At 52.6% G+C, this 12,159-nt stretch overlaps 1 protein-coding gene across 1 annotated transcript; it reads left to right on the forward strand.

Annotated features, from left to right (window-relative positions):
* Positions 1-6,946: 6,946 nt before the first annotated feature.
* Positions 6,947-11,010, forward strand: LOC306660329 (ventral anterior homeobox 1; the record flags this gene model as incomplete). The annotated part of the gene is made up of 4 exons (XM_079138432.1): positions 6,947-7,187; positions 8,276-8,463; positions 10,201-10,791; positions 11,005-11,010. The coding sequence occupies 4 exons, from the start codon at positions 6,947-6,949 to the stop codon at positions 11,008-11,010; spliced, it is 1,026 nt and encodes a 341-aa protein (XP_078994558.1).
* Positions 11,011-12,159: the final 1,149 nt, after the last annotated feature.

The raw sequence follows: 12,159 nt of genomic DNA on the forward strand, positions 1-12,159 counted from the left end.
TTCACAGTTTCGATGCAGGGAGTTCTTAGAGACTTGCACAGAGTAGGTGTCCCTAGATGCTTATAGAATAAATGGTTCCAGCAGCTTTGGGGGCAGGGAGAAATTTTAGAAAATGATGGGTTGAAAGACGCTTTGAAACACAAATGTACTCCTGTTAGAAAGATACAAATTTATAAGCCAGGTTTCCAGGAAAACCTCAAAGTTCTTTGTGACCCAGAAAATGTAATAAAATCACCTTTTTTTTTTTTTCCTGCTCCCAGAAATCTTCACTTGGAGAATTTCAAAGAGCTAAACAACCACCTGTTGTCATTTTCCATTCACCAACCTAAGTGTTAATGTATCTACAATTTCTTAAAAATGAGAGCAAAACATGTTCATTTGCATTTTGGTTTTTTCAAAAAAAAGAAAGTAAATTCAGAGTTCTGTACCCATTTCCCAGTGAGATGCCCCCTTTCAATTTGCAGGAAGAGAAAGGTCTTGGCAAGACTACCTTTTCATTTCCAGTTCTAACACTTTTATTCTCTTAAATTGCTAATACTGACATTTTAAATCTTTTATTAGTCCACCCTGTGCTGGGTAATATCTGAAATAGGGAAAGAACCAAAATAAATTTATAAGTTGTTCTTTGGAATTTGGTTATTCTGTAGCAGGTGCTAGGGAGTTCATTGCTTATGCTAATGGATTTTAGTGCCAGATGGTCCTGGGTTTACATCCATGCTGCTTCCTAGCTGGGACACCATGGACAAGTTGCTTAGCATTTCTGAGCCTCAGTTTCTCATCCATAATATGGCTGTTTCAGTTACCTATTGCTATGTAACAAACCTTTGATGGGTTTAGTAGCTTGAAGCAACCACCACCATATTTCTTTAAAAAGTTCTGCAGTTTGGACAGGGCTCAGCATGGATGGTTCATCCCTGCCTCACCTGCTATTATTGGGAGCCCGCTTAAGGCCATGTAGGGGGAAGTTCAGCTGGGGCTGGAAAGTCAAGATGGCCTCACTTGTGTGGCTGGAAGTTGGTATTATTAGGAAGAGCACTTCATTTTTTCATATAGATTCTTTTTCTCTAGTAGTCTAGGCTGCTTACCTTACAGCAAAAAAACTGGAGTCTACAAAGAACAGAATCTCCCTGACCTCTTAAAGTCTAGATCCAGAACTAGCACGAGGTCACTACCAACTCATTTTATTGATCAAAGCATGTTACAAAGCTTTTCCATTCCTCCCATCAAGAACTAGAAGCTATTTACCCTCTGCCAAATTTAGCGAAGGGTAAATAGCTTCTAGTTCTTGATGGGAGGAATGGAAAAGAATTATTAGCCATTCTTAATCCAAAACAGTAGGCCTGCATAACTGTTCTTTTTCTCCAAGAGTTGTTATAAGATTTCAATGAGATAATGGCAGTCAATACTTAATAATTACTAGGTTTCTTATCACTGTTGTACAATATTGAATTAGCAGGAAGCCAATAAGCTTTGCCACCTACAACCTGGAACAGTCAGTACCCTGCCTGGCTCTTGGTTCTTTCTTGGCATCTCTGGTTCTAGGTTCTATCTACACAGGACTGGCCCCATAGGAGATACCCAGATAAAAACATTAATAACAAATATTTACTGACCGTGCTCACTATGTGCCAAGCACTATTCTAAGCATTTATGTTGCAGGGCAGCCTCATAAGTATGAGGGCTTATCCTACAGATAAGTTACTGAGGCATGGAAAAGAACATGTCTAAAAACTCACACCTAGCAAGTAACTGAGCTGAGATACAGGTCAGGCAGTGTGGCTGACCTCAGAATCCACATTTGTTTGGTTTATTATACAACTGAGCCTATAGAATGAGTGAGCTGTATCACTTGGAGAGCCTTTAAAATCATATGATGCTTCATATGCAAAATATACACATAATTGATAGAACTTAGCTTCTTGGTACAAATGGCAAAGTTGAGAAATGGAGTCCAATAGGATTGCTTAGAATCATTCAGAATTTAGCTCTCTGCACATTGGCTAATAATCTCTTTAGCTAAAATGGGGAAGTACTATTTGGATGTATGGCTACATTTTCATAGCCATATGAAATGGATATGCTGAATATACATTTGGATATTCAACATTGGTTTTTATTTCAGTAACTTCTCCAGTACTTCAACTATTTTCTGCAAAATAGAAATAATAACAATTAGATAATTCCCCATCATCAGCATCTTTGATGGGAGATGAATGTCTGTATCAATACCAGGTATTTCTGCTTTTAATTAATCATTACCATCAGGTACCCTGAGTCACTGTTAGAGAGACTTAATTTCTGGTTGTATCATCTCCTCTGATGCAGTTCTTTTTAAAATAATGTTTCAGATGTTAAGTATGCTGTCCCCAAACCACTCACAGTCTAAGAGGATCTTGGATTTTCTGCCAGCGAGTTTCACCTCCTACTTCTTTCTGGGATAAAAAGGAAAGTACTCTGCACCATCTTGAATTCTGCATTTTGGGACTGTGAAGCAAGTGGGCAGAGGCAGCAAATGGGCAAAGCAGACCAAGGCTCAGACTGTGATTTAATTCATTACCTGGCATCATTTCACCCAATCTCAAAGAGCAACTTCGTCCTGTTTGGGCTTTGAAAGCTGGATGGACGGGGATTATAGCACAGAGGTCTCCACTAACTAGTTGTCTAATCCTTAACAAGTTTTTTATCTTTCCAGTCTCATTTTCCTCATCTGTCAAGTCCGATGAGGGTTATGGAATAGATGATCTCTAAAAATCCTTCCAGCTCTACAGTTCTATTCTGGGTCTGTCTGCACCTGCAGACAGTGATGTGGGGGTAGGAAGGGCACTGGGGAGGGAGGCAGTTTCATCAAGAGAATAAAATACTTTCACCTGGAGCAGCCCTGGGTGCTCATGTGCACTGAGCAGTAGAGGCCCTCAGATTATCCAAATCATTGATTGAGTTCCCTCCTTTCTTTGCCAGTGGACACACAGATTTAGTTTTCCGGGAGCAGCAGCTGCTTTTCTGAAATTTCCATCCCAGGGCTTCTGTCCTCCACTGTGTCCTCTCAGAAACCTGTCATGGTTTTTCTGGATGGATGCCCACAGAATTTTAATCCAGTCACAAGCGCGCACACACACACATACACACGTGCACGCATGCACGCATGCATGTGCACAGACACACACACACACACACACACACACACACAAGAGAGGAGGAAAGAAAGAAAAAAGGGAAAATGGAAAGGGAGAATAAAAAGTACTGTGTGTAACAAAAGGTGAAACCAGGTTATGGAAAGAGCAGTTCTTATTTAGTTTGGTTACTTCATGGGCTTGGAACCTAAAGGGGCATTTGGTCAGCAGTACCATTTGTGCTGCCAACCTGGAACCATGTCTTCCCTTAGTTGACAGGGTTGTCCTGGAAGATGTAGAGGGAATCCTATATGCTTTAGAGGCCTCCCTGAGTCCTAATCCGGGTCCTAACATCTCCAGATTCTTGGTAAATTCTGCCTAATAAAACTGGATGTTTTTCCAGAGGTTTCCATCTTCTTCCCTTCCCCAATATGCATTTCACTTCCAATGAGTGTGGAGGGTACCCCTGACTCCCAACTTTAACTTACAGGAAGATCACCTAGCAGTGCAAATTCTGGGACACTCTCTCAGGCATTCATCAGCAAGTAGGAGACCCAGGAAACTGAACTCTACTCACTCCAGGTTAGCTTGATACAAAGGGCGGTAGGCTCCTAAGAATGTTCATGGCTAGAAGTAAACGGCATTATCAGAAACAAGAAATTCATATTTCCACTTCTATTTCATGTTATCTGGACACAACAGATGAAATTTGCAGCCTAATAATCAGAATTCTAGGCATTTACATTAAGGTCCTTGCTCTGTGTGTCTTTGATATACACCCTGACCACCTGGAAATTTAGAAAACTCAAAGCAGGGGCAGGCTTGAAGCTTAAAAAAAAAAAAAAAAAAAAAAAAAAAAAAGTCCCAGGGGCTGGGAAAGAAGAGCATGAATAGTTTTGAGATCAGACAAGCAGAGTTCGAATTCTGAACTTACTAACCCTGTAACTTGGGCAAGTTATTGATCTCTGAGTTTCCATTCTTTTATCCATAAAACCGGGGTATTGCTACTTCCGGGAAGACGGGACTATGCACCCCAAGTGAGTGCTCAGTAGGGAGTTTCAACTTATAAGGAGAGTGGAGGAGCAGGGTTCTCCAAAACCCAAACTGAAATTTGCGTTTGGGATTTGGCCAGTTCGATCGCCACTGTCCGCCGTGAGTGGACGGGTGGCGGTTTCCTTCCTATAGGTCACAGTCTGCGCCCCAGCTGCCTCCTCCCCACAGACGTAAAAGAAAAGGTGGGATGGGCTATTTTTATTTAAAAAAACCGGGTGCCACAGGTGTCCGCGTGGGATTTGCAAGCTGCAGAGGCCCTCCAGGAAAGGAAATTAGGAGGCCGCAGAGCCGTCAGGCTGGGAGCCCAGGGCCATCCGCAGGTGGCCGCTTTTGGTCGGGGCGTTAGCTTGGGACCCTACGCGGCCCACAGGACTCCTAAGTGGGGGAGGGGAATACTACATCCTCCTGCGCACCCGACCTGCTGCCATTGGGTCCCACTTCCACTCCCACCCCCGAACTAGTGGCAGTTAGGTAGGACCCTCGGGCGGGGATTCAGGAGCCAGCCCCGCCTTCAGGAGCTGCAGGGAACCACGACCCCCAGGCAAGCACCTGAGTGGCCTCGCTGGGAACACAAACCCCGCGGTCGCACTTCGCGACTGCTGAGCCCGCATGGGCGTGAGGCCCTGGGGGCCTCCAGGCGCCAACCTGGGTGTTTGAGCGTTACAGGAAGTAACCGAAAGTTGGCAGGATTTTGTCAAAATCCCACTCTAGGTCTTCAGAACGCGGCTGCCGCGATGACCTTTCCTCTCCGCTCCACTGGCCTGCCGGGGGACAGCGAGCCATCAAAGGCACTTTCCCTGGAGCCGCGGGGTAGGCGTCGGGCCTCAGTCCGCTGGGGACCTGGGAAACCCGCCGCCCAGTGGAGAGCAGCTCAGGATCTTCCTCCCGCTGCCCCCAAGCTCTGCCTGCAGGCCACAGACGCCCTCCGGAACCGACTGAGCGTGGGTTCTGCTAAGGGACTGCGGGCCGGGGCTGGAGGGGACGCGAGACCCTGCTCCGGCCGCCCCCTCCGGGCCCGGGGCTTTGAGGGGGTCCCGCGCCACGGCGGCCGAGGCCGGGGAGGTGGTGGCGGGACGGTGGGGCGGGCGCCGAGCGCCGAGCCCCTCGGGGCCCGCCACACACACTGGCAGCCCTCCCCGCTCCCTCGCTGCCTCCCACCCGCTCGCCGCGACCCCCGCCCCCAGCCCCCGCCCCTCCCCCGCCCGCCTCCGCCCCATTCTTGGAATTGTGTGGAAAAATTCTCAGCCAAACCTCCCACCTCTCCTCTCCCCCCACCCCCTTTCAAAAGCCCCCTTTCCTCCGCGGCCCCTGCACTCTTTGTGAATGAGGGCAGGGAACACGGCCCTTCCCCCGCCCAGGAGCCACGCCAGACCGCCGCACTCAGAGGACTGTTTGTTAATAGTCCAATTAGATAATTGCCATCTTTCACTCCTTTTGCTCCGCATTTCCCATAAAGGAATGAATGGGGAGAGCGGCGTGGAGAGGGCTTCTGCCCCGGCAAGGTGACGAGAAGGGCTGGAGCATGCTCCTTGCACAAGGCCATGCGCTTGAATTGAATCATTGTAGCCTAATCAATGCTCTTATTGGATTACTGGCTGTTGCTTTTCTCAAAGATATTGTAGCAGAGACAATGAAATAGCTAGGGGAAAACTTTTTTTTTTTTTTTTTTTTTTTTTTTTTTTTTTTTTTTGAAGCAGATCTCACAGTTGAGATTTTCTCTGCTCCCTCTCCCTCTCCCCTCTCTCTCCTGCTGGACTCAGAGCACAAAGCTGCCCTTTGAATGGGCTGCCTCAGGGCTGCTGGAGTGCAGGCATGAAAAAATCCAACTGGAACTAAATGAAGAGAGGGTGGCAGTTTAAGATGGCTGTCAGCGTCGAGGTGTGTTAAGGAGCTGCTTGGGGAGAAAGCTTGGCTTTTTTGAGTGTGGGGGATATATTTTTGGGGAAAACTTTCTCTCCTCCCCTGCTCTCTCCACCAGAGGCAACTGCTTTCTCTGCTGCAGGGTGTGCGAGGGGTATTTTCCCTCCCCCTCCACCCTCATTCAGCGCTATCTGGCGAGTGTGGAGAAAACCCCTCTAGCCAGTATGTGAACAGGAGGGTCAAAGGCAAAGGGAAAGTTAATAATGCCTGCTAATGGTACTAACAATTCAGGATGAATCTTGTCAAAAGTTTTTCTGGAAGTGTAGGTCTTTGATTGTGTGTTTCCTGAAAGCAAGACCCAATCATTTCCGTTTATTCACTGGCTAAACCCCTACTTGATTGGGGACAGGACAGAAACCATCCATTACGATCTGATATATTATCCAAACAATTTAGTGTATTCATGAGGTAAACCGAAACGTGGGGGCTGCGAAATTACCCGTAATCAATTGCAACAGCGAGTGTGCGTCCCCCCCGGGTGTCGGACAACTACAACTCGCCATCTCAGTAACAGGCGGGAGCCGCAGCATTCGGAGTTGCGCTGTTCGCTACCTGATCGCCAGGCTGGGGACATTGGACGTGCTCAGAAGACGCGGGCGCTGACGAAGCGGCCTCGCCGCGGCTGCACCGGGATCCTGGACCAGACCCGCCGCCTGTCTGAGAGCGCGCCACTCTTCCGTCGCCGCTGACCCGCCGGTGGCCGCCGAAGCCGCCCCGCGGGGACATTCATTCTTGCCGCTTGCCTCTCGCCAGACTGAGCTCAGAGGCTGCGTTGTAGGGGTTTTGTCCCCTTTTGCTTTTTTTCCTTCCTCCTTTTTTCTTTCCTGTTTTATTATTCCCTTTTTCCCCTCTGTGTGTTGCCTATGTTCGGGAAACCAGACAAAATGGACGTCCGGTGCCACTCGGACACCGAGGCCGCCCGGGTCTCGAAGAACGCGCATAAGGAGAGCCGGGAGATCAAGGGCGCAGAGGGGAACCTCCCGGCCGCCTTCCTCAAGGAGCCGCAGGGCGCCTTTTCGGCGTCGGGCGCTGCGGAAGATTGTAACAAAAGTAAATCCAATTCGGCAGCGGACCCGGATTACTGCCGCCGGATCCTGGTCCGAGGTAGGGATGGGCAGAGCTGCTGGGCGCGTTCTTCGGGGGCGACTCCAGGGCCCGAGCTGCGCGCCGCCGGGGAGGGTTGCTGGCTGGGACTTCGGAGAAAGTTGCTGGCCCTCCCCTACCAGGGTGCGGCCAGCCGCTTGGGACTGGAGCGTGGGGCTCCCCGGCGCGCTCTCCAAGGGTCTCGGCCCTCCAAGCTCGGAGGGGCCCCGCCGGCCAGGTTGCCGGGAGAGCCGAGGGGCTGAGCGGACGAAGCCGGCCACCAGGCTGCGGCCTCCGACCCAGGGACTCCGAGAGGACCTGCGCGCGCCCTCCGAGTTGGAGGACCTGCAGGGCGCTGGCCTGCGGGCTCCTGCGCCCTGGCAGGCTGAGCACACCCCAGGGAGCGCGGGCTTCGGCCGGGCCAGTTGGAGCGCCGGCCGAGGGCCTTGGCGCTGCGCTCCGGGCCTGGTCGCCGCTGCCTGAAGAAACGGCCGAGCTGGGTTGCGAGGCTGCGGATGCCGGCTTACTGCTTGGTTTGGCCTCACTTGGGGCGCAGCGTGCGCTCAGCCCGGGCAGCGGCGGCGGCGAAGCCGGGCCTCGGGTCGGCGCCGCCCCCGCCAGCACAGAGCCAGGCCCCGCCGGCTGGGATTCCCTCCCTCCTCCTTCCGCCGCCCGGACTCGGGAGGGCAAGAGACCCGGGGTGGGGGCGGGAATCTCTGGAGCGCAGGCTGCTCAACCGCCTGATGCCCGCAGGACCCGGGCTGGTCAGTGAAGGCACCCTCTGGCTACAGGGAGCCCGGGTCGCGCAGCCGAGGTCCCCTAGGCCGGAAGGAACATAGGTCTGTTTGGAATTGATTTCCAACCACCACCTCCGCCCCCCCCACCCCTTGTCTGGAGAGCTCTACAGAGACCAAGTCTGGTCCCTCCTCTTATCAGTGGTGTGGAGTTAGCTCCTTTGCCCCCCATAAACATATGGTCTTTGATTCCCGGCTGTGGTCGCACCCTCGCCCCCGGCAGACTGCTGGGGACTGTGTCCTCTAGCCAGCTCTGGCTAAGGAGGTGAAGGCGAGGGGGGAGGTTCTTAGTGGCTGACATCTCCCCTTCCCCAGATGCCAAGGGGTCCATCCGAGAGATCATCCTGCCCAAGGGCTTGGACCTGGACCGGCCCAAGAGGACACGCACGTCCTTCACGGCGGAGCAGCTCTACCGGCTGGAGATGGAGTTCCAGCGCTGCCAGTATGTGGTGGGCCGCGAGAGGACAGAGCTCGCGCGGCAGCTCAACCTCTCCGAAACTCAGGTACCGGCGGCCAGGCTGCTCACTGTTCTGCAGCAGGCTCCCTCCATCCACACCCCCCCGCTTGTTCTTTCTCACTAGCCGATTTGGCTTTGGGCAGAACCTCCCAAGGGAAGTGGAGGAGATGGGCTGATGGGAGAGAAAGGACAGAGGCTTCCTCCCCTTCCACAAGTCGTCCCCCTCCCTCTGTATCCCCAATTCTTGTGCACTTTGGACTGGCCCAGGCAGCACCAAATCTTGTCCTTTAGGGATTTTCATTGGTTCCCAGACTTAAGAATTTGTTGCTTGCTTCTACTCCATAAAGATGGACTTTTTGCCTCTTTGGGTGTCCCATTTTGGCCAGATTTCCAGTCACTGCCCCCTTAGTGTCAGGGGCGTTACACAACTCTCAAACCCATTCTGCAGAGAGTGAGATTAGAAAGGTGTGCAACTCCAGAGATCTGCCTGTGCAAATTTGTCCTGTCCCTTAAGGAAGGCTTCCTCTGGGTTTGCTCTGCACACAGTCATGCTGCTGTGAGGCCCTGTCTGCTGTGCCAGTAGTGAGAGGTACAGGAAGATCTTGGGTCCAGGGAGCCAGCACTGCTGACTGTGCTTTAGGTCTTCTCCTTTACATTAAATCCATATATTGTCCCTGAAGCTGGCCTCGTGAACTCTGGGCCCAGAATCACTGTGGAACTGAGAACTTTGTCCTGCAAAGGCCATTTGGGGGCTGACCAGGGCATGCCACCAGTCTGACCTAGTAAGGCAGCCTTCTTCTGATGACAAATCCTTTCCCTATGCCCAGCTCTGAAGCAGATGGGGAGCATTTAGACCTGGAATCTGGGAGGAACTCTGAGGACTGAGGATAGAAGAGGTGGGATGTTCTTTTAGAGTTTGAATTGGCATCATAGCTTTTCTTAAACTATACAGGACACCCTTTCCATATAGCTGCTACATCCCATTCTAGAAAACCCTAGGCCAGAGAGGGGCAGAAGAAGAGGATGTGAGATGAGAGGTTGGTGGAGGGTAGTAGTCTATCCTAGTCTCTGGTCTTCCTCCCATGATTCCAAAGTTCATGATGGAGAGCAGCCCGAGTGACAAATTAAGAGTATCATCAGACCCTGCAACCCGGCTGGCAGTGAGAGGAAGTGGAGAAAGTTTGGCCTGTAAAGTACATCTTTGCACAAATTATTTCTCCTACAGCTCCCTTTGCTGCTTGCTGTTAGTTCATGGTCAAGTCTTAACCTAAAAAGCTGGCTTTACAGCCTTCAACAGGAGTAGCACTTCTGGAGCTAAATCTGAGCGCCCCGGGCCAGAGCCTGGTCCAGGAAGACTAAGAAACACCCTCCCATTCTCCCAGTTTCCCGCACAGCACTGCGTGCTGAAGGCCTCACACCATCTACCGGAAATTCGAGCTCTTAGGCCGAGCTGATTCACACGTCTGTGAGCCCCGAATCCTGCTGGGGGCAGGGCGGCAGCCCGGTGAAATCCTTTCTGGTCGTGGACATTTTTATCACTTTGTTTTTTCGTAAACGGCGCCGGCCCAGGCCTGCTTCCATGACCCGGAAGCGCAGCCCAGTGGAGCTGTGTCCCCCTCGTGGTGGCGCCAGCTTCCCCAGCAGCTCGGGTGCCCGGACCTCTCGGGCTTCGGGGTGGGGCTGTGGCTAGGCTGGGGCAGGGGGAGGGCCCCAGGAGCCCGCTCCCTTTGACGCTCATCTTCCCTGCCCCTTTCTCCCATCCTCTCCGCGTCCCCGCGCGCAGGTGAAGGTCTGGTTCCAGAACAGGCGCACCAAGCAGAAGAAAGACCAGGGCAAGGACTCGGAGCTGCGCTCGGTGGTATCGGAGACCGCGGCCACGTGCAGCGTGCTGCGGCTGTTGGAGCAGGGCCGCCTGCTGTCGCCGCCTGGCCTGCCCGCGCTGCTGCCACCGTGTGCCACCGGCGCTCTGGGGTCCGCGCTGCGCGGGCCTAGCTTACCCGCCCTGGGCGCGGGCGCTACCGCGGGCTCGGCAGCCGCCGCAGCTGCCGCCGCCCCAGGCCCCGCGGGCGCCACATCTCAGCACCCGCCGGCTGTGGGCGGCGCTCCCGGGCCCGGGCCTGCCGGGCCGGGGGGACTGCACGCAGGAGCGCCGGCCGCCGGCCACGGCCTCTTCAGTCTGCCGGTGCCCTCGCTGCTTGGCTCGGTCGCCAGCCGCCTGTCCTCCGCCCCATTGACAATGGCCGGTTCGCTAGCCGGGAATTTGCAAGAACTCTCCGCCCGGTATCTGAGCTCCTCGGCCTTCGAGCCTTACTCCCGGACCAACAATAAAGAAGGGGCCGAGAAAAAGCGCTGGACTGATTTTAAGTGTTTCCCTGTATTTATATTTATAGTATCTATTGTGGTGATTATTTATGGACTGAAGCGCGTTAGGCGCCCAGGGCTCCTGCTCAGGCCTCCTGGCTCCCACCAGGCCTCTGACAGCTCATCTATCCCACAGGCTCTGCTACCAATTTCATCTCACTTAGGCTCCCCCTCCCCCCCACCTTTCCTCCCTGTTCCAGTCCCTCAAACTTCTTTCTGAATCCAGGAGTGATCCAAAGAATTGGGGAAAATGCCCGAATTAGCCAACCAATGCCACTCCCTGGAGGGAAGAGACTGGTTTTAAGTCCAAGGCACAGGACACCTGGTCTAGATCGGGCTGCTGCCGCCGAGCGAATTATTCCTATGAATATTTGAGAGGAAATCTGCACGCAAATGAAAAAGCTTACAGGTTTCTTTAGACCAAAAAAGGAGGACACTCCTTCCTCCTGCCAGAGAAAGTAGGGCTTTCGGAAGTCCCAGGGCCCCACTTTGCAGACCTCTTTGGATAGTCGTGCACACTCAGCTTCCTGGCGAGACACATCCTGCCGAGTTTTCTCCCCTTTAGGAAAACTCCAATCACCGTGTCCCCTAACCCCAGGAAACAATAAACTGAGCATCATGGTAGGCATGGTGGTAATAAATTTAATCTAATCAGCAATAAAGAATAATTACTACGTAAAATAGATGAAGTGGAACCAGTTAAATACTGATGATAATGACTTTTGGAAGGGGTAAGAAAATTCAGGATAGGAATGCGCCACGGGGCAATGCAAAATTAAAGTTCCGGGTGTTGTGATTTTTTAAGCAAAAATTTGTGAGTGGGGAAAGCAAAAGAAAAGTAAACGCCGCTAATGAAAGAAAATTTAGAATCTTTTCTCCAAGGCTGTTCGGGGCGGTGGCCGACAGCTTCCTGCTCCTCTGGGAGAACAGTGGCCTGGACACCAGCGCTTCGCCCCACCGCCTCCCAGACGCGTGGCTCAGGGCAGAATTGCTGGGTTTGGAAACGAATCAACACCCATTGCCTCCTGTGTCAGACCCTCTGGTTCACGAAACCTTTCAATCCAGTCACGCAGGAAACGCCTGGATTTCAGAGCAGATCTTTGCGGAAGGGCAGGTAGGGACGCAGCCCGGATCGCCGGGTGGTCTGGCCTCCTCTGTCCTAGTCTCCTTGTCCAGATGCCTCCCTGCGTGACTGAGAGGAAAGGCGTCCCCTCCCGCACCCTAACCCCAGGGCTTCAATGGTCCCAAGTCAGAACCGTGACCGCCAGGCGCTGGCGCGGTCTCACCCATGAGCCGGCGCCGCAGCAGCAGTCCCCACAGCCACAGCCATACGCGTTTTAACCAAAATCACAGACCCAGACCGCGAGTTGCCCGCAGTGTC

This window comes from Sciurus vulgaris (assembly GCF_902686455.1).
Source record: "Sciurus vulgaris genome assembly, chromosome: 4".
Classification (NCBI taxonomy): domain Eukaryota; kingdom Metazoa; phylum Chordata; class Mammalia; order Rodentia; family Sciuridae; genus Sciurus; species Sciurus vulgaris.